General features: G+C 45.6%; 2 protein-coding genes across 2 annotated transcripts in view; one reads left to right on the plus strand and one right to left on the minus strand.

The window, feature by feature from the left end:
• LOC147693328 (extracellular calcium-sensing receptor-like) overlaps nt 1-27,224 on the minus strand; it is an 81,752-nt gene that overhangs the window by 37,069 nt on the left and 17,459 nt on the right. The gene's annotated exons all lie outside the window — the stretch shown is intronic.
• Nucleotides 21,947-22,700, plus strand: LOC147693329 (protein VCF1-like). Its single transcript, XM_086933672.1, has one exon. The coding sequence runs from the start codon at nt 22,098-22,100 to the stop codon at nt 22,506-22,508; it is 411 nt and encodes a 136-aa protein (XP_086789798.1). The 5' UTR covers nt 21,947-22,097; the 3' UTR covers nt 22,509-22,700.

The raw sequence follows: 27,224 nt of genomic DNA on the forward strand, positions 1-27,224 counted from the left end.
GGAAACAAACTGAGAATGACACTACAACAGGACAATTGTTTAAAGAAGCCCACAGCAAGCCCCTCAATGTATGTATCTAAATGTTATTTGTTGAAGAATTCTTTTAAAACTGAAGTTTAGCTAATGCCAGATCTAAAACCTAGGAGGAAGAGACTCTTGTGTTTAAGACTTATAATCTGGTATTTCACATATTAGTCAGTAAGAACCTGAAGTGAGATGAAAAGCTTTCACTGACATGCAAAAACTTTCATGGCCATCATTAAACCTCTTCTAGTTCTTGGGGAAGAGGTGTCTCAGGAACCTATGGTCATGTGGCCTGGGGTCAGGTGCTTTGTAGCCCTAGTGAAGATGAAGGGCTGGGCTCCTGTCCATGAAGCACCCTGTAGTCTGGATCAAGGTTCATGTCTGACCTGCTATATGAAAACAATCCTACCTTTTCATGTGTTTGTCCCAATCATGTGTTCATTGTCAATGTTTCTATACACAACTGCCCATTTCAAGAAAATGAGTACATCATTGTTGTCTAGCTATGAAATCTGGATGTAGAACACATCTCAAGTAATGGACATGTTGAGAGGCTTAATGTGATTTCTGTTCCATAGTTTTAGAAATTGGGATGTTGGTTGACTGGGATGTGAGTCCTGGTCAAGTAACAGCTGCAATCCCTTGCAGGGCGAACTGCAAAAAGTCACTACATTAACATGTGCTTACCCTGGGTAGCTTGACACCAAGGGGCTCATGCATCAAACTCCCATTTTGCGTTTCCAAATTTGCGAATTTTACCGAATCGCAAATATGGATTCGCAAAACGGGATGCATCATAGAAAGTGCAAAATATTTCCGATTCGGTAAAAATCGCAATTTTTACCGAATCGCAAATATTATGTGACTTCAAAATTGCGAATTCGCTATTCCCATTGATTCCTATGGGCCAAAAGGCCCATAGGAATCAATGGAAATTGCGAGTGGCACTTAGAAAATTTCATGGGTGCAGGGGGGGTCCAAAGGACCCCCCCCCTGCACCCCTGAAATGTATTTTTAAATGTATGTTTCACACACACATGTCCTAAGGACATGTGTGTCTGTAACATGACATTGTTTAAAATGTAAATTAGTACATTTTAAACATTTTTCGCAATTTACCACGAGGTTCAACCTCGTGGTAATTTGCACTTCCAAACCTTGTTCTCGCAATTTGATTTCAGAATGATGCATTGCATTTAAGGAATCGCAAATTTGCGATTCCTTAAATGCAATCGCATTCTGGAAAGTCGCAAAATCAGCGAATTTCAGTCAAAAATAATGATGCATCTGAAAAAGCACTTTTGCATTCGCAAACGGCCGATTTTAAGGAATCGCACCGTTTGCGAAGGCAAAAGTGCTTGATGCATGTGGGCCCAAGAAATCAAACTTAAAGTTGAGGCAATGTGTAAAGTATTTATCCTGCACACTAGCAGTAACAACATGAAAATTCAACAAAAGAAACATCCCACACCAATTTAGAAAAATAGAGTAAAATGCAATAAATGATGGGCACCAAAGCAATAAAAAACGTAATCAGTAGACCCGGAGATAAATCATTTAAAATATTTAAACTAAGTATAGCTCCTTAAAGCACAAAGTGCCACTTTTGGTCATCTCGGTAGTGTGAGACAGGGTGAAAGTCACAAGTTTAGCACAACCGCACTGGAGCTGGCATTTAGTAGAGGAACCAGATGAGCCCCACTGAAAAAGTGACCTTCTAATATACAGCGTGAAGAGTTCCGTTTGTGGTGGAGAAGGACTGAGAAGCACGGAGAGCATGGACAGTCGTCACTGTAGCATGAAAATCCTATCGGGCATCATGGCCAGTGTTTGCTAGAGATTCACATTGGTGGTCACCGTGAGCTGTTGATGCTGGAGCATGAAGAGCGAATCTCACATTGCTGAAAGTCTCAGTAGCGTAAAAAGTCAGGTTCACTGGAGCTACACAATGGTGAAAACAATAGATTGGAACTGCACCTCCTTTTTGAGATATATGTCAGAAATCCTAAATGTCCATAACATCCACTAGGACCAAATTATATGTAAAAAGTTCATTATCCTGTCAGTTGTGTATATTCTCTTCTATTAGATTAGGACTTCCTCAGGGCAAAAATTGATTTCCATGCAATGCCCAAGATCTCAGGATGTGCATAAGACGCAGTGCCGGGGGTGTGAGAGGGCGCCTGTCACGGACTACCGGCCCCAGGAGCCTTGGGGGCATTGTGAGCCAGCTACAGCCCTCCCTTCCGCCCGTAGTAGCCTAAAGGGGGGACGTCATTTCCGGCCCGCAGGACGCGTGCGGACATGCGCCGGACTAAGCCCAGGCAAAGGGCAGGCCGTCTGTGGCCGTCGGAGGCCGAAGGAGGACGGGCCGGGCCACCCCTCTTGATTTCTATCTTAAGGTACTGTGCCCTCTTCTTTGCATAAACTCGAGCCCAACTGTATAACCTATGGGGAAGAGGAAAATCGCGGAGGATGCGAATGAAGGTTCGAACACTATTCCCAGGGGTGGCAAAAAAACCTAGAAAAACGAAACCCTCTCCCCCAATCCCCCCAAAGAAACCCACATCTCACGCAGGGGGAAATTGTGTGATGAACCGCATCGATGATTTGATTGAGGAATGCGAGGAACTTTTGACTGCGAAACCCCCACCAAGTTGGAAGAGCTATTGGGGTGGAGGCAACATTGAAGTAATTGAAGGGAAAGGGGCTAGGAGCAGTGTATCGGTAATTCCTGAAATGTTTTTGAGTAAATTGAATGCGGGTGGTAGTTGCAACTCTCCAGCTATTGAAGGGGTGAACACATGTAAAACCTTGGGTATAGAGCAAGTTCAGAACCCCTCTCCCTTGATTTCCCTTTTGCCTAAGCCACCAGTCTTGCTGTGTAAAAACAAATTCGCAGTTTTGGCGCAAATTGATAATTGTTATGCTAATCCTGCTCCAGAAGCAACCCTGGAAGACACCTCTCGAAGTAAGGGCAAATCTCAGCTGCAAGTTATTCCTGGCATCGTTGCACAAATAGAGGCAGCCACTAATCCACTATCCCTATTAGTGAAACAGATGTGTAAATGGATTGCGGTTATGCAAGTTAGATCATCTTGCTGATGCAGTAAACCGTGGCAGGGCTGGCCCGGCTTTGGTTTCCTGCTCGTCTTGTGTAGCTACTATGAAAGGTAATGGAGTAAGTAGAACCCAGACAACTGAAGTTGTAAAACGTATTACCCAACCCCCTAGCAAATAAAGCATTGTTGCTCTAACAGGTATCTCATATAGTGAGGTGACTAGAACAGAGAAGGGTTTACCACAAACACATCACAAATCTGTCAACGGTCCCAGGCAAATATCTTCAATTGAGGGGGGAAATCACCCAGGGAAGAAGGGTGGTGGCTCTAAACCCAATGGTAGTTTTACTACGCAACAGAGTACCGTTAGCCTTCAGAAGAATGGAAAAGACATGTTGAGCCGCGGTACTCCCCTTCCTAACCCTAGTCTTAACTTAAGCAACACACCAGCGGTCTATCTAGTTAATGTCCTCAAACTGAGCCCTGGAAAGGCCCTGGAATCCAACGAATCTCTAACAAATAAAGCAATCCATTGGATAAGATTCATTCGGGGCTGTAGATCTGTAATCAGGGACGATATCCTTAGCACCAAGCGGCTCTCATCCCCAGGGGACTTAGCCAATTGTATCAAGCTAATACTTAAGAACACCAAGAAAATCTAATCCACTTGGAGTTTAGGAGTTGTTCCCCCGACTATTCCAGAATACAAATGAGATCATCCCCCCAAACAGAAATGGCCAATGCACTGTGAAAATCGACCAAGAGGGAACATAGAAGGAAGTTCTGGTTTGGACTGCAATGATTGACGGGTCTTGAACAACTATTGCTCCATTATGACCATCCTGAATCTCAAAGTCAACATAAAAAAAACATACGTGATGCACGCTGGCATAAAGCGGAAAAAACCAAAGAAAATGTTTGTGGATAACTCACCTCTTGAAAGAACAAACACGTATCCTTATCTAGGTATCATTATTGATGAGGCATTTAAATGGAAGGAAGCCATCAACTCCCGCAAACTGGCCTACATAAGAACTGTTGGCGCACTAAAGGCTTTTTCCCTCCAGCTTGGTAAAAGACCTCCGACTGAGATGATAAAAATATACAACGCCAAATGTCTCAGCACAGCAACCTTTGGAGCAGGGGTCTGGGGAGGGGCAAATGCAGATCAGCTCCAAAAAGTTGAAAATTCCTTCTTAAGATTCCTACTGGCCGTCCCAAACAGTACTACTACATATGGTTGCGACCTCGAACTTGGCTTGGACTATATATCTGACATTATCAGAATCCAACCGATCATGTTGTGGTGTAGAATCTGGGCAACGGACCAATGCCAGCTCACAAGAACAATAGTCCTAGATTGTATAAAACTTGAGAACATGAGACAGATCAGATGGCTGGTCTATGTGAAAACATTCCTCACAGACATCGGATACGCAAGATTTTTTGATGATCCTCTATCGGTAACAGACATATCAAAAAAAGAACTAAAAACACTTTGTCTGTCTCACCTGACTCAATTGCGATTGTTGAGCGAAATAGGGAAATCATCAGTCCAGCAATGTTTATTAATACAGTTTGTCCCCACTATTCAACCGTATATACAGTACAATTTAAGTCAATATGAAAGATATCTGCTGACCCGTTTTAGGTTCAACATATATCATCATATGGTTTCATTTCCCAACCAAAATGACTGGTCACCTAATCTTACCGTTTGTCCTTGCGACTCATTGTCTTCGCAGTCCACCATTCATGTCCTATTTTTTTTGTAAATTTTATGTGCCACTGCATAGGCGGTGGATAATACCACTTCTAAAGGTTTTAAAGATCCGTAAATGCCACCCGGCCTACTTGGCCTTACAGTTTTTGGAAAACGACCTGATGGCAAAATCTATTGCACAGTTTCTTAAACTGTGTGTCAGGCACCGAACGAACCTCTGAAGAGTGACTGAATAGTCTTTGCGTAACAAGAAGGACTGATAAAAAACAGTTTTAAAATATTTTTCCAAACTAGAAATAATGTGAACTTTAATATTTTTACTGTGTTTTTATGTACTTTTATGGTTTTCAAAAAATAATGGAAAACCGAATAAAGATGATTTGATTTGATTTGACTATTGAATGAAGCGGCCCTAGCAGGTGATCCTGATGGCCTGGCTAGAGAAAAATTATCCCAGTCTGAAGTATTGATCCAGGGTTCCACCCCAATGCCATTATCTTTGAATACTTCTGTGGATCTGACTAACTCTATGTCAGATATGAATACTAGCCTGAATCTAAATGCTAGCCTCTTAACTGAGCCTGGTAAGTCCTGTTCAATTTTATTGTGGAATGTGGCCGGCCTGAAATCTAAAGCAGAATCACCAGAATGGGCTTCATTCATTAATCAACACGAAATATGTCTATTCCAAGAAACCTGGTTGCTAGAAGCATTGCATTTCCCAGGGTACCTGAATTATTGTGTCCATGCAGAAAAGGGAGGTAGAGGACGCCCATCGGGTAGCCTATCAATTTGGGTTAGCCAGGATCTTGATGTTATTATTAAGCGCCTATCCTCTAATCACAGGGATGTCCAGATTCTTACTCTCAAGTTTAGAAATGAAAAACCAGTTCATATTTATAACTTGTATGCATGGAGCATATGGGTAAGAACTCGGAAGTTCTAGCCCGCCTCGATGAATGTATTGATTGTTATTCACAGCACTCACATATTATCCTAGGTGGGGATTTTAACACAACTTTTGTGCCCTTGTTAGGGGGCGAGTGGAACATCATGGATGAGGAAGATAGAGAGTGGGGTGTTCCGAAGCTCGAATTAGACCCAGTTAAAAGGTGGACCGAACTTTCAATTCAGTTAAATTCATTTTGTTTGAATAAAGGGTTGAGAGCAACTAATGGCAGGACCCTGCATGATAAACTAGGGGCCACTACTTTTAGGAGTGGCCCTCGCGAAAGCAGAATCAACTATATCATGATTAGTCTGGGATTATGGAAACATCTAGTGGATATGTCGATAGTCGAAAGGGTTGAGAGCGATCACAACCTACTATGTATGACCCTGACCTATTGGGAGGTATCCACCGATGCCAGGGGCGAGGGACAAGACACACCAACTGACATAGTCATTTCAAACGACATGCGCCATCTTAGATGGGCCAAAGTCGCACATAGATTTTATATCAAGCAAGCTTTAAGAAGCTACGTGTGACCTGGGAAAGCAAGCCAGCAAAGGGTTCTCGGTCCTAGATTTAGAGAGGAGTACAAAGATACATGAATTCTTTTTTGTCGACCTAAGAAGCCTTTTTGTAAGGCCATGCAGGCCGAGTGACAATCGTTTCTGCCACCCTCCACGTTGGTACACCAGGGAGTGTCGGCAGGCTGGAATGGACCTAGGTAGAGCAGTAAAAAGGGAATCAAGTAGGAATGTCCGGCTTGCCAGGGTGGCATATAAGAATGTCGTTTCTAAATTCAAGCGTGCATGGGACGAGCAAAGGTGGCAAGATTTAAAAGAAGCAGGTGCCCAAAAAGACCCAAGAAGATTTTGGAGTGTCCTCAAATGGGGAAGTTAGGGAAATCCTGATAAACCACAAAATTGGGTGGCACAAGATGAATGGGTGGCCCATTTTAAACCCCAATATGCTAAGGGTGTGGAACCAAGCACAATCATTGAGGTCCTGCATCTATCTTTTCACGGAAGATGTATTCAAACTAGCTGATGTGCTTACTGCCCTAAATCTAGTTGTCCCTGGTAGAGCACCAGGCATAGATGGAGTCCCTGCTGACTTATTTTTGCACGACAAAGATTCTTGGGGCAGGTACATACTGCTGTTAGCAAATGCAATAGCCAGAGGAGCCTCTATACCCCAATCATGGAACAGAGCTGAAATCATACCCGTATTCAAGAAGGGGGATAAATCTCTACCTGGTAATTATCATCCAATTAGCCCGATTGACACTATGCAAAAAGTCTTTGGCAGGCTAAGGCTAAATAAGATTTTGGAGTGGGAACTGGATCAGAGCATTCTATCCCATCTCCAGGCAGGATTTAGAGCCTCCAATAGCACAGTCGACCAAGTGCTGCACTTTGCTATGCTGTACTGGAAGACTGTGCAAATAGGTGGGGGTAGTTTATATGCTGCCTTCATTGATCTTAGGCCAGCATTTGATCTTGTCCCTCGCCCTACCTTGTGGTGCGTTCTTAAAGACATGGGAATGCCGAGCCCCCTTCTTGCCCTAATCATTAAGTTACACGAGCAGAACTTTGCAAAGATTAGATGGGCAGACCAAAAGGGGGTGGTGATGGACGGAGCATCTGAATCAATCAAACACTCACACCCAGTCAAAAGATCTGGGTTTAATCCATCACCGTCCCCAGTGTCCCTGGCGACATTTGGTATCGTTGTGCTTCGCTTCTATTCTAAACTGCCTCATAATTTTGCCTGCAATCTGCCTAGGTTGCCGCTTTGATTTGTATGCACTTTTAAATTGCCATTGTAACTTTCCCCCTGATTGCGCGTTTTCCTCAAGCGCTCTGCTGTGCTCACCCCTCCGCTGCCATTTTGTTTGTTGTTGTCGTCCTCTGTTGCCCGCCCCGCCTCCCAGCTGAGCCGCCCTCGCCCCTCCCCCTCCACTATCCATATATGACAGTTGCTCCCGAGCGCAGCGTTCACGCGCAGCGATCGCGCCCCAGTCGCGCCGAAGGTGCGCCAAAGGTAAGCCCATCTACGCCCGTCCGCGCCTGGACCGCGCCCAGCGCCAGACCCCCTGGTCCCCGTATTGCCCACGCCTCCCGCATTACTTACGATGCCACCACCCTCCTAGCCCTTAACCCTGGCCGCTCCCCCAACTGCGTCCAAGCCGCTCCTGGACACACCCATGGACCCTTTTCCTGCTACTCCTGCAAGTTCGACGGCACCAAGAACAACTCCTCATCCACGAACACACAACAGATATCCGATCCCAACCACCTACAATGCGTCCTGCTCAACACCCGCTCGGTCCACAGACACGCCACTGACCTCTGGAATCTACTCGACACCATCTCTCCGGACGTCGCCTTCCTAACAGAAACATGGATGAATGCCTCTTCAGCCCCAGACATCACCATCGCCATCCCGGAAGGCTATAAGATCATTCGCAAGGACCGTACCGGCCACACAGGAGGAGGCATCGCTATCGTCCATAAGAAATCCATCCGCATCTCAACCAACTCAGACGTCAACCTCGCCAACTCTGAACACCTTCACTTCCAGATCCACATCGACCCCAAGACCACACTCAGAGGCACCATCCTTTACAGGCCACCAGGACACCGCGCACAATTTAGTGAGGACATCACGGACTTCATCACTCCACACGCGCTCCCCTCCGAGGACTACATCCTTTTGGGAGACCTCAACTTTCACCTTGATAAGAACAACGACCGCAACACCACCACCCTTTTGGACAACCTCGCAAACCTTGGACTTAAACAACTTGTCACTACCCCCACCCACATCGCAGGTCACACACTCGACCCTATCTTCACCTCCAGCAAGCATGTTTCCTTCAGCCACACCACTGCTCTCCTTTGGACTGACCACAGCTGCGTTCACTTCACCTACAACAAGCCCACATCCAACAACCACCCCCAACCCACTCTGCAAAGAAACTGGAACAAAATCACCATCGACCAGATCTCCTCATCGCTTCTTCAAAAGCCCCCCGCCCACTCCTCAAACCCAGACCAAGCAGCCACCAACCTCACCCAATGGTTATCCAACAGCGCTGACATCCTAGCACCACTGAAAAAACGACAAATCAAACTAGGCAGCAAGAAGGCCTCCTGGTTCAACGATGATCTTAAGAAATCCAAGAAACTCTGTCGCTCCCTCCAGAAGGCCTGGAAAAAAGACCCAAACACCAGCACCAAGGACGCCTTCAAAAACGCCACCCGCATTCACCACCAACTAATCCGAAATGCCAAGAAAGCAGCCTTCAAGGACCGTGTAGATAACAACGCCCACAACAGCAAGGAACTATTCAACATTGTCAAGGAATTTACCAACCCCTCAGCCAACTCCAACGACATCACCCCCTCTCAAGCCCTCTGCAACTCCCTAGCCTCATTCTTCCACAACAAAATTGCAGACATCCACAACAGCTTCGACAACCAACCAGAAGACCAAGCCTCCCAATCCCCTGCAGGTCCCCCACCCCCCCTGAACATCCTCAATGACTGGAAGCCAATTTCCACTGAGGACACCATCCGTCTGATGAACTCTATCCACTCAGGATCCCCCACAGACCCCTGCCCTCACCACATCTTTAACAAAGCAGACTCCATTATTGCACCGCACCTCTGAGACGTCATCAACTGCTCCCTCAACTCCGCAACCTTCCCGGAAAGCTGGAAACATGCCGAACTCAGCGCCCTCCTGAAGAAACCCACAGCTGACCCCACCGAACTCAAAAACTATCGCCCTATCTCACTCCTTCCATTCCCGGCCAAAGTCATCGAGAAAGCTGTCAACAACCAGCTCGCCGCATTCCTCGAAGCCAACAAATCCCTCGACTCCTCACAGTCCGGCTTCCGAGCCAAGCACAGCACCGAAACCGCCCTCATCGCAGCAACAGACGACATTCGAACTCTACTGGACAATGGAGACACAGTCGCCCTCATCCTCCTCGACCTCTCCGCAGCCTTCGACACAGTCTGCCATAGCACCCTTCTACAGCGCCTCAAAAACATCGGAATCCAAGGAAAAGCACTCGAATGGATCACCTCGTTCCTCTCCGGAAGAACCCAGAGAGTCCGCCTCCCACCATTCAAGTCAGAGGCCACTGAAGTCATCTGCGGCGTACCTCAAGGGTCCTCACTCAGTCCCACCCTCTTCAACGTTTACATGAGCCCCCTCGCGGCCATCGCACGCCAACACAACCTCAACATCATCTCCTACGCCGACGACACTCAACTGATCCTATCACTCACCAGAGACCCTAGCACGGCCAAAACCAACCTACACGAAGGAATGAAAGAAGTAGCCGAATGGATGAAGCACAGCCGTCTGAAACTGAACTCAGACAAAACAGAAGTCCTCATCTTAGGCACCTCCCCCTCCGCCTGGGACGACTCTTGGTGGCCAGAGGCCCTTGGAAAAGCACCCATCCCGACGGACCACGCACGGAATCTGGGCGTCATCCTGGATTCCTCACTCTCGATGAACAGACAAGTCAACGCCGTTTCTTCATCTTGCTTCAACATTCTTCGCATGCTCAAAAAAACATTTCGCTGGATCCCTACCGAAACTAGAAAAACAGTCACCCACGCTCTGGTCACGAGCCGACTGGACTACGGAAACACCCTCTACGCCGGCACCACCGCAAAACTCCAGAAAAAACTACAACGCATCCAAAACGCCTCAGCCAGGCTCATACTAGACATCCCGCGTAAAGAACACATCTCTGATCACCTGAAAAACCTCCACTGGCTCCCCGTCAATAAGAGGATCACTTTCCGGCTCTTAACCCACGCACACAAAGCACTCTACGAAATCGGACCCGAATGCCTCAACACACGACTATCCTTCTACACCCCCTCCCGCCAGCTACGATCCTCCAACCAAGCCCTTGCTAATGTACCTCGCATCAACAAAACCACCATGGGAGGTAGATCCTTCTCCTACCTAGCAGCTAAAACTTGGAACTCACTTCCCACTCACCTTCGCCTTACTCAGAACCACCTAGCATTCAGAAAGCAACTCAAAACGTGGATATTCGACAAGTAACTCCCCACCCTTCTACTAGCGCCTTGAGACCCTCTGGGTATGTAGCGCGCTATAAAAATCTTTTGACTTGACTTGACTTGACTTGCCACCCCAGTTCAGACATGGCTATATGCAAATCAGTCTGACTCTGTGCCTCATGGGAACAGTCCGATTCACAAAAGGGGGTGGTGATGAACAGAGTGTCTGAATTGAGCAGACCACTCTTACCCAGTCTAAAGATCAGGGCTTGATCCATCACTGTTATTTATCTCACTGCCCCATCCCAGCTCAGAACCTGGCTATATGCAAATCAGTCTGTCCCTGGCCCAGTGCATCATGGGAACAGGGCAGACTAAACTACCTAGCCAATTCTTTACCAGAAAGGAGACAAGCTACCGGGGACCGGTTTCTGGCATTTCAGCCGTCTTCGGCCCGGCTTGCTTGAATCCTGATGGAGCAGTGAGAAAGGGACTCATGTCTCAGTATACCCTGCCACACCTATAGTGGCCAAAATCGATTCACAAAAGGGGGTGGTGATGAACAGAGTGTCTGAATTGAGCAGACCACTCTTACCCAGTCCAAAGATCAGGGCTTGATCCTTCACCGTTATTTATCTCACTGCCCCATCCCAGCTCAGAACATGGCTATATGCAAATCAGTCTGTCCCTGGCCCAGTGCATCATGGGAACAGGGCAGACTAAACTACCAAGCCAATTCTTTACCAGAAAGGAGACAAGCTACCGGGGACCGGTTTCTGGCATTTCAGCCGTCTTCGGCCCGGCTTGCTTGAATCCTGATGGAGCAGTGAGAAAGGGACTCATGTCTGAGTATACCCTGCCACACCTATAGTGGCCAAAATCGATTCACAAAAGGGGGTGGTGATGAACAGAGTGTCTGAATTGAGCAGACCACTCTTACCCAGTCCAAAGATCAGGGCTTGATCCATCACCGTTATTTATCTCACTGCCCCATCCCAGCTCAGAACCTGGCTATATGCAAATCAGTCTGTCCCTGGCCCAGTGCATCATGGGAACAGGGCAGACTAAACTACCAAGCCAATTCTTTACCAGAAAGGAGACAAGCTACCGGGGACCGGTTTCTGTCATTTCAGCCGTCTTCGGCCCGGCTTGCTTGAATCCTGATGGAGCAGTGAGAAAGGGACTCATGTCTGAGTATACCCTGCCACACCTATAGTGGCCAAAATCGATTCACAAAAGGGGGTGGTGATGAACAGAGTGTCTGAATTGAGCAGACCACTCTTACCCAGTCCAAAGATCAGGGCTTGATCCTTCACCGTTATTTATCTCACTGCCCCATCCCAGCTCAGAACATGGCTATATGCAAATCAGTCTGTCCCTGGCCCAGTGCATCATGGGAACAGGGCAGACTAAACTACCAAGCCAATTCTTTACCAGAAAGGAGACAAGCTACCGGGGACCGGTTTCTGGCATTTCAGCCGTCTTCGGCCCGGCTTGCTTGAATCCTGATGGAGCAGTGAGAAAGGGACTCATGTCTGAGTATACCCTGCCACACCTATAGTGGCCAAAATCGATTCACAAAAGGGGGTGGTGATGAACAGAGTGTCTGAATTGAGCAGACCACTCTTACCCAGTCCAAAGATCAGGGCTTGATCCATCACCGTTATTTATCTCACTGCCCCATCCCAGCTCAGAACCTGGCTATATGCAAATCAGTCTGTCCCTGGCCCAGTGCATCATGGGAACAGGGCAGACTAAACTACCAAGCCAATTCTTTACCAGAAAGGAGACAAGCTACCGGGGACCGGTTTCTGGCATTTCAGCCGTCTTCGGCCCGGCTTGCTTGAATCCTGATGGAGCAGTGAGAAAGGGACTCATGTCTGAGTATACCCTGCCACACCTATAGTGGCCAAAATCGATTCACAAAAGGGGGTGGTGATGAACAGAGTGTCTGAATTGAGCAGACCACTCTTACCCAGTCCAAAGATCAGGGCTTGATCCATCACCGTTATTTATCTCACTGCCCCATCCCAGCTCAGAACCTGGCTATATGCAAATCAGTCTGTCCCTGGCCCAGTGCATCATGGGAACAGGGCAGACTAAACTACCAAGCCAATTCTTTACCAGAAAGGAGACAAGCTACCGGGGACCGGTTTCTGGCATTTCAGCCGTCTTCGGCCCAGCTTGCTTGAATCCTGATGGAGCAGTGAGAAAGGGACTCATGTCTGAGTATACCCTGCCACACCTATAGTGGCCAAAATCGATTCACAAAAGGGGGTGGTGATGAACAGAGTGTCTGAATTGAGCAGACCACTCTTACCCAGTCCAAAGATCAGGGCTTGATCCATCACCGTTATTTATCTCACTGCCCCATCCCAGCTCAGAACCTGGCTATATGCAAATCAGTCTGTCCCTGGCCCAGTGCATCATGGGAACAGGGCAGACTAAACTACCAAGCCAATTCTTTACCAGAAAGGAGACAAGCTACCGGGGACCGGTTTCTGGCATTTCAGCCGTCTTCGGCCCGGCTTGCTTGAATCCTGATGGAGCAGTGAGAAAGGGACTCATGTCTGAGTATACCCTGCCACACCTATAGTGGCCAAAATCGATTCACAAAAGGGGGTGGTGATGAACAGAGTGTCTGAATTGAGCAGACCACTCTTACCCAGTCCAAAGATCAGGGCTTGATCCATCACCGTTATTTATCTCACTGCCCCATCCCAGCTCAGAACCTGGCTATATGCAAATCAGTCTGTCCCTGGCCCAGTGCATCATGGGAACAGGGCAGACTAAACTACCAAGCCAATTCTTTACCAGAAAGGAGACAAGCTACCGGGGACCGGTTTCTGGCATTTCAGCCGTCTTCGGCCCGGCTTGCTTGAATCCTGATGGAGCAGTGAGAAAGGGACTCATGTCTGAGTATACCTTGCCACACCTATAGTGGCCAAAATCGATTCACAAAAGGGGGTGGTGATGAACAGAGTGTCTGAATTGAGCAGACCACTCTTACCCAGTCCAAAGATCAGGGCTTGATCCATCACCGTTATTTATCTCACTGCCCCATCCCAGCTCAGAACCTGGATGTATGCAAATCAGTCTGTCCCTGGCCCAGTGCATCATGGGAACAGGGCAGACTAAACTACCAAGCCAATTCTTTACCAGAAAGGAGACAAGCTACCGGGGACCGGTTTCTGGCATTTCAGCCGTCTTCGGCCCGGCTTGCTTGAATCCTGATGGAGCAGTGAGAAAGGGACTCATGTCTGAGTATACCCTGCCACACCTATAGTGGCCAAAATCGATTCACAAAAGGGGGTGGTGATGAACAGAGTGTCTGAATTGAGCAGACCACTCTTACCCAGTCCAAAGATCAGGGCTTGATCCATCACCGTTATTTATCTCACTGCCCCATCCCAGCTCAGAACCTTGCTATATGCAAATCAGTCTGTCCCTGGCCCAGTGCATCATGGGAACAGGGCAGACTAAACTACCAAGCCAATTCTTTACCAGAAAGGAGACAAGCTACCGGGGACCGGTTTCTGGCATTTCAGCCGTCTTCGGCCCGGCTTGCTTGAATCCTGATGGAGCAGTGAGAAAGGGACTCATGTCTGAGTATACCCTGCCACACCTATAGTGGCCAAAATCGATTCACAAAAGGGGATGGTGATGAACAGAGTGTCTGAATTGAGCAGACCACTCTTACCCAGTCCAAAGATCAGGGCTTGATCCATCACCGTTATTTATCTCACTGCCCCATCCCAGCTCAGAACCTGGCTATATGCAAATCAGTCTGTCCCTGGCCCAGTGCATCATGGGAACAGGGCAGACTAAACTACCAAGCCAATTCTTTACCAGAAAGGAGACAAGCTACCGGGGACCGGTTTCTGGCATTTCAGCCGTCTTCGGCCCGGCTTGCTTGAATCCTGATGGAGCAGTGAGAAAGGGACTCATGTCTGAGTATACCCTGCCACACCTATAGTGGCCAAAATCGATTCACAAAAGGGGGTGGTGATGAACAGAGTGTCTGAATTGAGCAGACCACTTTTACCCAGTCCAAAGATCAGGGCTTGATCCATCACCGTTATTTATCTCACTGCCGCATCCCAGCTCAGAACCTGGCTATATGCAAATCAGTCTGTCCCTGGCCCAGTGCATCATGGGAACAGGGCAGACTAAACTACCAAGCCAATTCTTTACCAGAAAGGAGACAAGCTACCGGGGACCGGTTTCTGGCATTTCAGCCGTCTTTGGCCCAGCTTGCTTGAATCCTGATGGAGCAGTGAGAAAGGGACTCATGTCTGAGTATACCCTGCCACACCTATAGTGGCCAAAATCGATTCACAAAAGGGGGTGGTGATGAACAGAGTGTCTGAATTGAGCAGACCACTCTTACCCAGTCCAAAGATCAGGGCTTGATCCATCACCGTTATTTATCTCACTGCCCCATCCCAGCTCAGAACCTGGCTATATGCAAATCAGTCTGTCCCTGGCCCAGTGCATCATGGGAACAGGGCAGACTAAACTACCAAGCCAATTCTTTACCAGAAAGGAGACAAGCTACCGGGGACCGGTTTCTGGCATTTCAGCCGTCTTCGGCCCGGCTTGCTTGAATCCTGATGGAGCAGTGAGAAAGGGACTCATGTCTGAGTATACCCTGCCACACCTATAGTGGCCAAAATCGATTCACAAAAGGGGGTGGTGATGGACATGGCTTGGCAGTTTGGGCTGGACTGTTCCCATGAGCCTCAGGGTCAGACTGATTTGCACATAGCCATGTCTGAACTGGGGTGGCAGAGTGGGCTAAAGAACGGTGATGGATTAAACCCAGATCTTTTGACTGGGTGTGAGTGTGTGATTGATTCAGATGCTCCGTCCATAACCACCCCCTTTTGTACCGCAGATTAGATGAGGGCGCCCAGGAAATGTTACCTACCAGTTTCCAGTGGGAAGAGGGGTTTGGCAAGTCTGTGTTCTTGCACCAACCTTATTTTCCGTGTACATTAATGATGTGGCAAAGCCTTTAATTATTTGGGTGTTTGCATCACACACGATCTTTCCTGGAAGCAACAGACCGAGCTGGCGTCTCTCAAGCACCGCCAGCTTGTTGGAGCTTTGAGTCTGGAACACTCTAGGTCTCTTACCAAGCCAATAGCTCTTGTCCTAACAGTGTATAATGGCAAAGTTGTCAGTTCCACATTATAAGGTGTGGAGATCTGGGGGTTTGAGAACCTAAGGAAATTGTCATCCTCTGAAAACTGGTTCTCAAGAAATCTTATTAGGTTACCCCAGAGCACACCAATGTGTCCCCTGTTTTACGATCTGGGATTAAGCCCAATTGCACTAATTGCTTTCTTGCGCCCTGTTTTATACTGGAGACGGTTATGGATTACACCCGAAATGAGAGTATTTGCTAGAGGGCTTATGGATGTAATTAAGAGTGACACTTTTCATAAGATTAAGTGGTTATGTAAGATTGGTGAAGTATTACTGAACTTATGCCTGAATGAAATGTGGGAAGACCCCGTAAATGCTAGGTTTCTGTCCCAAAAAGTTTTAAAAACCCAGTTATGGGAGGCAGTTGCCGCGAAAGCCTATAGAAATACTGCTCCACTTTAATTGACTGGCACCTTCCTGGTTCTTAAAGATGCGGCTAGTTTTGAAGATTTCTGGGATGTTATTACAAAACCTTTAGACCGCAAGCTTTATTTTCAACTTAGGATGGGAAGCCTACCAGTCAGAGTGTTTACTAATCGGTGGTCTAGTGGGGGTAAGGTTGCCTGCCCCGGTTGCCTGGCCCCTAGGGAAACTGTTGACCACCTACTGTTTGTTTGTCCTGTGTACGTAGCACCTCGCAGGACATGGTTAACTCCCATGTGTAAATTACTGGGTACTAGGAGCGAGATGGTGGCTGCCACAATATTCTGTACCGGTACCGACCAACCTGTGGTTATAGCTGTGGCAAACTTTCTAGGGTGTCCTTGGGCAATAAGAAGTAAATTGCTGCAAGGGCAACCCCCCCTACAGGCCAACCAATACAATTCCGGACCCAGTCTATGCACTTTAGCTCCCTTGAAGTACAGTGTATATATGTCAAGAGAATCTTTTGTATGAGAATGTAATTTTAACCTTATTTATTGTTTTATTCTTCGATGAACTGTATTTGTATCATATGCTTTTATGACAACCGTTGAATAAAGCTTGCTTGGCTGACTGAAATCAATTTATCAATAGAAAATGTCAGCCGGAATCTCATCCAATATCTCTTGTATAGATTCTCCTATATGTTACAGCCAATTCTATTCAAATTAAACCCGTGGATCGGTATGTGAAGATCCCAGAATTGGTCTGGTATAGTTGCCACTAAAAGCTAGCCAACGTGTAGGTTCCAATGAGAGTAAACACGCGTGGATGAAGATTATCCACCCAAAATAATATACTCTTAATCACAGCACAGGGCAGCAAGTATCAGGTCTCCATGTTTACGAGTTTGCCCTGAAGAAGTCCTACTCTAATACGACGAAATGCGCTCACTGATGGATTTCTCTTGGAAATAAAAAGAATATACACAACTGACAGGATAATGAACTTTTTATTTACAATTTGGTCCGCATTTGGAATTTGCACACATAATCAACATCCACATATTTTTTGTAAGATATTGGGTAATTTTCTACACTGGTACTGCATGGGAGTTCGTGGCCCACTGCCTATCTTTGTGTTTTAGCTTCACAATGGTGGTCAGCGCAGGCGTCAAGATTGTGGTGTGAACAGGCATGTTTCAGGATTTCTTCTTTTCTGTAAGGAGGAGCTCAACGTATGCAACACCAAGGTCAAGGACCTAGGAGGCATCACTTAGGCTACAAGAACTTAATATATCAGGAGCAAGCAGGGCCTGGGCACATCCAGTTGCAAGTCCAGTTGTAGCATGCCAACTGGTAAGTTGAAGAGAGGCCTCTTGCACTTGTTGTATCCCTGTAGCTCAAAACAGGATGTCAGTCAGCTAATCCTTGGAATAACTTCTGCCTGAGATGAAGTGTGCAGGTCCAGTTTTTCTTTTTAGCAAGCAGGGCAGCAGGGTGTTCATCTTTTGCAGTATCCAAGGAGCGTACTGAATATTTGGTCCAAGGGTCCCCTTTTCATACCTGGTACCTGCTTTGAAGTGGGAGAAGCTTCTTTAGTTCCCCCTACAGAAATGCTTGGGAATTCCTGTCTCCCTGTGCTGGTCCCAGTCTGTCTGAGGGCACAATAGGCAAGTGTGCTGAGGCAATCCAGTTGAATTGCAACTATGGTAAGTGACCACTCTGGCCCGTCATCATGCCAAAGATGACCCATCCTGCCAACATCCAGAATTTCTATTGTGTGGCTGTCTAGTAGGAATACACGAAGAACATTTGTCATCTACAGTTTGTCATGTGGCCCAGGAACAGGTTACTGGCACCAAATGTTTAGGACAAGAAAATGCCAAGTTACAAAAAATTGGCATTTTCAGAATTACCATTGAAAAGGGCTTGAAATAACAATGTCCCAGACACCACACGACTTTCTTACCTGCTCCCATATAGAGGTTATCACTAATTAAATTTAATAGGATAACCCAATGCATTCTACCATCCAAGTTTCACATTGGCTTAGGAGGTTATTGTCAGTAGCAAATATAATTCTTTGTTTGCCATTATTGTGTTGATCATGTTGAAGGACGGATTCATCATTAGGTGTAGTGGTTAGGTGTTCGGGAATTTAGATGTCTTAGTATCTTTTAGGAGCAGCAGGGATTTGACTGGGAGCTTTTTTAGTATGTGATATTAGGTGTTCTAAAGTAGGAATTTCTGGTAGCTGACCTGCGATGTGTGCAGGTACTTTAGGGCGTACATATTTATAAATACAAGTAGTGGGCTTTTGCGAACTAGTTCTTGCCTCTTTTAAATCTTAAAGTACATGCATAACTTCTATCTTTATTACATTTAGGGAGACGGTTCTGTACTGTACATTGATTATAATTTTTATTTTGATTGCAGTTCTCCCATACCAAGCATTTATATAGTATTTAGTAAATGTCCAATTCACATTCTTCGTGCTTACTCTTTCCTGCCGGTATGTGTATCCCAGGGACGGAAACCACAGTTTCCTTTTCCATTATGTGATATACATTGCTCTTTCTGCCATTCTGTCTGAAAATAGTTTAGTTATAAAATTAAGTATTGTGTTAAAAACAAACATTAGTTTGGTAAAGTAATGAAAATATGCTTTTAGTAATTTTACTTTTTATATTTACACTAGCAGCCCGTCCCAACTTGTCCGTGTATGAATTGCTGCCGGCCAGTAGTATATTGTTTTGTAGGATTTCGTTTAGATAGCATTTCTTATCTGTGACAGGCCTGTGAAACGCTCCGATTCACAATGCACTGCTAATGCACTTTAGAGTGCGCGTTCAGTAGTGTGTGAACTCGAGGTTCCCAACTTTATTTTTCCTTGCAATATTATATAGCGCTACTCGACAACATGGCATGAGCACAATTTACATTACACAAGAACACATTCATTTGTGGTCGGCACGGGGAAACAACGCGATTTGCCTGGAATCACAGGATGTTGAGCTGATGCAGAGATTCGAAAGTAGCTCCTCAGCTCTAAAGTTCGCATTTCTAGAACTTGTGGCGGGAGGTGTGCCTAAAAGTGTATGTCGGTGCTGGCTATCAATGAGCGAGACCTGTGCATTTTTCAAATGGGTGGTGAAAAAATATGAGTATGTTGCTGGAGATGTGGGCCGCCATACCACCAATGTACTTACCGGGGAAGGGTAAACACCCATGATTCCGCAACTTTCTGCATACCATCAATCCGCATACTTTCATTACGAAAGTACCACGACTCCGCAATGCCATTATAACGCATGGCATTACATTGTATATGCTTTAACCACGCATACATTTACAACGAAATTTGTTGTAAATGGCATGCATAAATGGTAAAAGCATGTTTTTTTTATGTTTGGATAAGGTAAGTATGGGTATAGGGGTATATGTTTTGGGGTACTGAGGTACATGTTTTGCGGTGTTTGGGTATTTTAAGGGTTCAGATATAGTTTTGGGTTATGGGGTACAGGGGTAGTTTCAGGGTTTAGGGATAGGTATGGGTTTTGGGGTACAGGGGTATTTTTAGGGCTCAGGGGTAGGTTTGGGTGTAGGGTACAGGGGTATTTTAAGGGTTCAGGGCTAGGTTTCGGTTTTGGGGTACAGGGGAATTTTAGGGTTCAGGGGTAGGTTTGGGTTTTGGGGTACAGGGTTATTTTTAGGGTTCAGGGCTAGGTTTGGGTTTTGGGGTACAGGGGTATTTTTATGGGTTATGGGGTAGGTTTGGGTTTTGGGGTACAGGGGTACAGGGGTATTTTAAGGGTTCAGGGCTAGGTTTGGGTTTTGGGGTACAGGGGTATTTTAGGGTTCAGGGGTAGGTTTGGGTTTTGTGGTACAGTGGTATTTTTAGGGTTCAAGGCTAGGTTTGGGTTTTGGGGTACAGGGGTATTTTTAGGGTTCAGGGGTCAGTTTGGCTTTTGAGTTACAGGGGTATTTATAGGGTTTAGGGCTAGGTTTGGGTTTTGGGGTACAGGGGTATTGTTAGGGTTTAGGGATAGGTTTGGGTTTTGGGGTACAGGGTATATTTATAGGGTTAAGATGGGTTAGTGTTTAAGGGTGTTGGGGTATTGTAAGGAGTAAGGGTGGGTTATGATTATGGGGTGCAGGGGTATTTAAAGGGAGCAGGGTGGGATTAGCACACAATATGAGACATGGCATGAAGGGTGGAACGTACCACACACCCCCAGCGGTTGTCACGCCCCCAGCACACGCCCACAGCACAACTCAGACACGCCCACAAGGGACTACTTTGCTGGCACGGTTCTTTTACCTTTTAAATGTATATGGTGGGCGTCTGTATAGCCCATGTCCTTCTGCTGCAACTGCCCTTTCCAACGCTGTATTGGATGTTGTGATTGGTGCTGTGGTTCCTGAGATTACCCGCCTCAAAGGTTTGGGCTCTCTCTTTGTTATATTAGTATAGATATGTACTATAAATTGAAGTTGCAACTAATTTTTTTTGTGATCATATTCTAAGTGATCAAGATATGGAACAAGTGTGCTTTTCTTTTCTGTTTGGCAGCAAGTGCTGTTTTAGTTACATTTTAAACATACAGGTTGTGTTCATTGTGGGGAGGTAGTGGGCTTTTATTTTTAAAATATAAGGATTACTGATGTTTATACTTTGTTTATTTTAACTAAGTTGAATGTGACTTTGTCAAGATGTGCAAGTGTGTAGTTGAATTAGTCAGTGCTTTCTTTTTGTTGAAGTCATTCTTTAGTGTCTAAGGAATGATACACACAATAACACTGTGAGATTGTTAACTATGGGGCATATTACCAACGTTTAGCGATATTTACTGCTAACGATGCTTAGCAACGAATTTTTTAACGCTAAGCATCGCCGGAAATTATCGCAGAGATAACTTGCTATTAGCAAGGTTTACCTCAGTAGTGATAAAAATCCTCGCTCTAACTGCCAATTGAGAGATTATCGCTGGAAAACCAACGATAATCTCTCAAAGTTTGGTGTTAGCTTGATAATAGGGGCTCACAAACTTAGCCATGATATCCACCTTCCATAGGATATCATGGCTAAGTCAGGAAAATACCGGGTGTAAAAAAAGCAGTGCTAACCGCGGTTAGCACTGCTTTTTTTATCACTAACAGGGTTAGCGAAATCCTTGATAATAGGGGAAATGTCGCTTAACAAAATTTCTCCTATTATTTTTCCCTGGAACGCCCCCTTTGCATCTCATTAGAGATGCAAGGGGAAGCGTAGAGAAAAAGGGTGCTAACATGCAAATTTGCGTGTTAGCACCCTGTTGCTAATAGGGAGATAATTTTATCTCCACTTTCTTGGCTCTTAAAGCCAAAAAAGCGGAGATAAATCCCTTGATAATATGCCCCTATGTTTTTAAATTATGTTTTGCAACTTACCTGTGAAGGCCTGCATAAGGGGACCGCCCCGTTAACGTAAACTGTTGAGCTGACAGTAATCAGCCGGAGGTGGTTGTTGGGATTGCGTGTTGTGTTGCGTCACACGCTCTGTCCAGTAACAGAGGGGCAAGCAGCGCTGCCTGCCGGGAGAGAGAGGCCTGTGAGGGAGGAAGCCGGGCTCTGAAGTCAGGAAGCTGCCAGGGTTGACGAGGGACACCCCACAGGACATGTTGCAGCCCCCTGCCTGACCAACGCCAGCACCCGCGGGGGGAGCGGAGTATGACCCGGCCAGGAAGAGGTAGAGGGAGCAACAGAGGAGGCAGGCAACAGCCACAAGCCCCAGGGAGAGGAGGAGGAGACAGCAGGAAAAGAAGAAGGAACTGTAATGATGAAGGAAGTTCTCTCCCACAGCCCAAGAGGAATAGCAGAAGCCAGGTGCTTACAAACACTTGGAATATAGAGTCCCCTGCAAGTGATAGCAGTCCTAGCAGCATCAACAGCCCAGACACAGCAAGTGGTCCAGAAACCAGCTTTAACCAGTGCCAAGCAGGATGCAGCCCCAGCACACCCCAGTCTGTCTCTTTCCACGAGCCATCAGCACTAGGCCAAGGACCTTACTTCCACATCAACCAGATCTTGAAGGAGGCCCACTTCTGCAGCCTGCAGCATCGTGGCAGACCTACTACATGAGGAGCCAGAAGTTCTTTGCCTTCTATGAAGGGACAGCACTGTGTTGATATGACCTTTCAACGTAAAATGTTAAAATTGCACAATCTCTGCCTGTTGGCTTTCAATCAATATTTAAAAAACAGGGTTAACAGGCAGTTTAACTGCACTATTTCTTTTTCAGATGGGCTTGAAGGAACTCTTTTATAACCATTGTTTTGGTTTTAGAATGTTTGATTCCGGCTAAAACAGTCTATAAATTTAGCCGTTTAAGCGCTTATTTTAAAATGCAACTTCTCTGAAGATTTTTTTCTTAAAGTAGACCATTTTTTGGGGGGGGGGGGGGCTGTTTAAATAAATTCACTTTGTCTGAAAAGTTTTAGACGTTGATAGGATTTATTGAGAAGCAAGATGCCCATTTGTAAATGGTGCTTAGCTCACAGTTTTCAAAATAGACCATAAAGACCTGCCTGTTTTTTTTAATATTATAAAGTAGCTGTGCTATACTTTCTCCTAAATGAAAGAAGTTACATTAAAGTTCTGATGAAACCTGTGAAGGTAGTTGGTACTTTTCTGGACATCTTCCTTCTGACTTTTATCCGTGCAGTCCGGCATTGTTGTTTGCTTGCAGTTCTTGGTGTTTTTATGTGCTTATGCTGTTTGGTTAAGTATGTTCTTATTTATAATTGTTAGTTTTTTTAGATAATGTCTTTTGCTTGGCCTGTGTGCAAGTAGATTTGGTTTAGTTATTACTTTTTTTGGGTGAACGCTAATTAATGTTTACATTAAAAATACTTTGTTTGTCCTTCCCGCCTAGTCTTTCAACATGCTTGGATCCCATTCATCTCCAACAGCTAGCAACCCTTCAATAAGAGGAGAAGATTGATATCCTCCCTATTTATTTAGGTGATATCAATGTGTGGTAAATAAAATACTGCAGCAAGTTTTGGGCTGCCTCACAGTAAATATATGTGAGAGGAGTGTGTGTGCAGACCCTCGTTCGAAGGGGGTGGGATGCTGGTTCGACTCCGACTGCTGAGAGTTAAAGCAATTGGCGAGTCGAGGTGGTAGGAGGGTAAGGCACCACCCAAGGTTTTTTGGCCTCCCAGGAACTGGTCAAGCTTAAACATCAATACAAATCTCTTGTGCAAAGCCTCCTTCTATCACAGTAAATGGGATGAGATGCAGGAAATTATCCTCCTTAAGGATCAGGAGAAGTTCTGGACAAAGGTCAACAAGACTAGTGGTCAAAATAGTGTCACTCATGTGTACATGATCCCCAAAGCTCAGTGCGCAGCTTATTTGAGAGACCTATATAAGGGACCCACTGACTCAGATAGGCCTCATAGAACTCTAGAGCAACAACTCTCCATTGCTCAGTTTTCAATAAATGAAGTAAAAGCCGTAATTGAACGAATAAAGGTCTCCTGTGTAGCTGACCCTGATAACATCCCAGCAGTAATAATTAAAACAAACAGTGTTCGGTGGGCCAAGGTCTACTCTTCCCTGTTTAGCTGGATTGCCACATCAGGTCTTTATCCTCTCTCCCAGAAAGGGTCAATAGTGAAACCCATTTAAGAAAAAGGGAGTGGTACCGACATCACACATTATAGGGTGATCAGACTTCTTGATATTTCACAAAAAATCTTTTCAAAGATTATCTTATCAAAACTTGAAGTCTGGGCCAGCGAAACTAATAAAATCCCATTAGAGCAGGGGGGCTTTGAGGAGGGTCATTCCACCATAGATCATTGTCTCACATTATGGGCCATTATTCGAAAGGCACAGGAGGAAAATCAAATGCTGTGCTGCTGTTTTATAGACATCAGGACAGCCTTCGATTCTGTGGATAGGGATATCCTTTGGGGAAAACTGATTGCCTGGGGGCTCCCGTTAAACCTTCTTAGTGTACTTCAATCTTTGCACTCCAGTAACAGGGTCCAGGTAGAGTTAGATAAGTTGGGTCGCTTATCTCAAAGAATCCCCTTTGAAAATGGTCTTGGGCAACAGCACCCTTTTTTTTCATATCTCCTCGCCTTTATTTCACAATCTAATTCCTTTTAACGCAAAATAGGGAAACATTACATTGCCTGTCTTCTTTATGCAGATGATCTGGTGTTACTGGAGTATACCCCTATTGGTATACAGAGGAAATTACATGCTATACAAACTTATAGTAGACAAAATCTACCTTCACATTAATTTGGAAAAGACCAAGATTTTAGTTTTTAGGAAAAGAGTCAATACATATAATTGGTATTTAGATCTACAGGCGGTAGAGCAAGTCGATCAATATAAATATATGGGCCTAACTTCAAGAGGAATTTGAACTGGAGTATGCATTGGAATGCCATCAAGCAGAAGGCCTTATTACAGGACAGCTGTTTATCAAGTTTTAATAGCAAATTTATGGGACTTTTTCATCTTCCATTATTAAGGGCATGTGAGGGGAAGGTACCTCCACTGGGTTTATACAAGTTTTTTTTCGCTTGACCTGACATTTGAATGTGCCAGATTAGAAGGTGTAGTCCTTAGAAGGTTTCTATCCCTCCCCCAGGGTACTATGGTTCAGTCCATAAGGAGAGATTGCAATCTGGGATCTTGAACTTGATGGCCTCTACCAGGGCCCTAAGATATTTCAATACTTTTGTGGAGAATGATGAGGTGTTTAAAATCTCCAAATTGTGTTGAGAAGAATTCCAAAGAGGCGAAAGATCTTGGGCAAAGGCTTTAAGAAATAGATTAATTACTCCTAAGAACCTCCATTTAGATAGTGGTATAATTACATCTTGGTCCCCCTTCCCAGGCAAGCACACATTGGAAGAATTGGTTGCCTCGGTGTCTGAGTTGAATGACCTATATTATCTGTGCAAGAAACCATCTATCAGTTTCTCAATCCCTACACTGGGCCAGGACACTGTTTTCCCTTATTTACTGCAGCTACTAGGCACAGGGCTGTGAAATGAAATATTAAGGGTCAGGGTGTTTTGCAATCGAATTTATTCATCCCGCCTATACTTGCCCAGGGTCCAAGATAACTGAGGTCTCTGCCCCTGCCTCCTGCAAGCCAAGTGTACCCTACTGCAAATTCAATTCAATTCATTATGTCTTTATTTCGAATAAAATTCTTAAAAGATGACATACAATACATAATATATATAAAAAACTACTGCAGACATGTCCCCAATTGACTAAAAAGAGTGTGGCAAGCAAACAACATGTGATCATAGCAATTAATTTAAAAAAGTGTTCAGTTTCTTTGTACGGATCAGCCACGCCCAACCCAGAAATTTAGCTACACAAATCACAGACATTTCAGTTCTAATATCACGTAATTTCTGCAGGGCTTCACGATGTCCCCCACAATCCAAAGTTACGCATATGGGTTTCAGCCATTTAATTCGAGAGGGTCGATATGCTGGACATGCAAAAAACAAATGGCCAATGCTTTCTACCTGGTCGTGACACCATAAGCATTTATTGCTTGCATTCTTCGCCCACTTTGTAGTAAAGGAGTTGATGGGTATTGTACCTACACGAAACTGGTGATACAGTTTACGGTCTAGGGTTTTGCAAATCAAATCCCAGTAGGGCTCGAGGGACGGGGTTACCTTATGTGTTAAAAAGAGTCCCGTTAAGTTATTGTCCGAGGAATGGGTGACCTGTATAGATTTTTTCGAGGCCCAGAAAAGATCCTTAAAATCTTGTTTTGAAGGAAAACTGGAGCACCCAGGGTTAATCCACAGATCAGGGAGGCCCATTGTATACAGTATTTGTTTGACTTCCCTGAGCCATGGGATTCTATGAGCACCCCACAGTGATTTAACCTCATCCAGTTCATGGGTGAAAAGGCTGAGCTCAGGAGTCGTCCAAAGCCGACGCCAGAGTGCCACTAGACGAAACTGAGCCATCTCGTCTAAAGGTCTGCAACCGAGGTCTAATAGCAGTGGTTTAATGGGTGAGGATTGTGGAAGCCCTACCAGGTTCCGTAGGAACCTATTCTGTGCTGTGGCCAAAACTGACAAGTCCTTGTAACCCCATATGTCAGCTCCGTACAGGGTTGCTGCATTGACCTTGGCCTCATACATTTTTAGTGCTGGAGTAATGCGTTTGGTCAAGGATTTTTTTTGTTCCTGCAGTAAGCAGCCCGTGAGGCGGACAAATTTGAGTTTTAATGCCTCCAACTGGGGGTTCCAACTAAGTTGATGATCAAGGGTCACACCCAGATACGTCATGACCTTGACCTGTTCAATTGGGACACCGTTCAAAGTAACCGAACTTTTAATTGGGGTTTTCTTGCTAAAAACCATAAATTTAGTTTTGTCAACGTTGATCTGCAAGTCATTATTCTTGCAGAACTCTGCAAACCTATTCAGGGCTGCCTGTAGGCCGCTCCGGGTTTTAGAAAGGAGCAGGGTGTCGTCGGCGAAGATTAACATAGGATATTTTGATCCGCCTAGGGTAGGTGCATCAGTCTGTGTATTATTAAAAAATTGGACTACCTGGTTGATGAAGAGGAGAAACAGGGTAGGAGCCAACACGCAGCCCTGGCGCACCCCTCGTTGGACTGGAAAGCTGTTGGTCACCTGACCCTGCCTCCCCCACCTTACCTGAGCGAAATTATCCTCATGTAAACACCTGACTAATTCCAGGAGTTCTACAGGAAGGCCCATAAGTCTAAGAGCTTCCCATAGTTTCACCCTTGGAACTAAGTCGAAAGCCGACTTAAGATCAACGAAT

The sequence above is a fragment of the Lissotriton vulgaris genome, chromosome 8 (genome assembly GCF_964263255.1).
Source record: "Lissotriton vulgaris chromosome 8, aLisVul1.2, whole genome shotgun sequence".
NCBI classification, from domain to species: Eukaryota; Metazoa; Chordata; class Amphibia; order Caudata; family Salamandridae; genus Lissotriton; species Lissotriton vulgaris.

Coding starts and splice junctions, on each gene's coding strand:
- LOC147693329 (XM_086933672.1), top strand. CDS start 22,098: ATGACCCGGCCAGGAAGAGGTAGAGGGAGCAACAGAGGAGGCAGGCAA.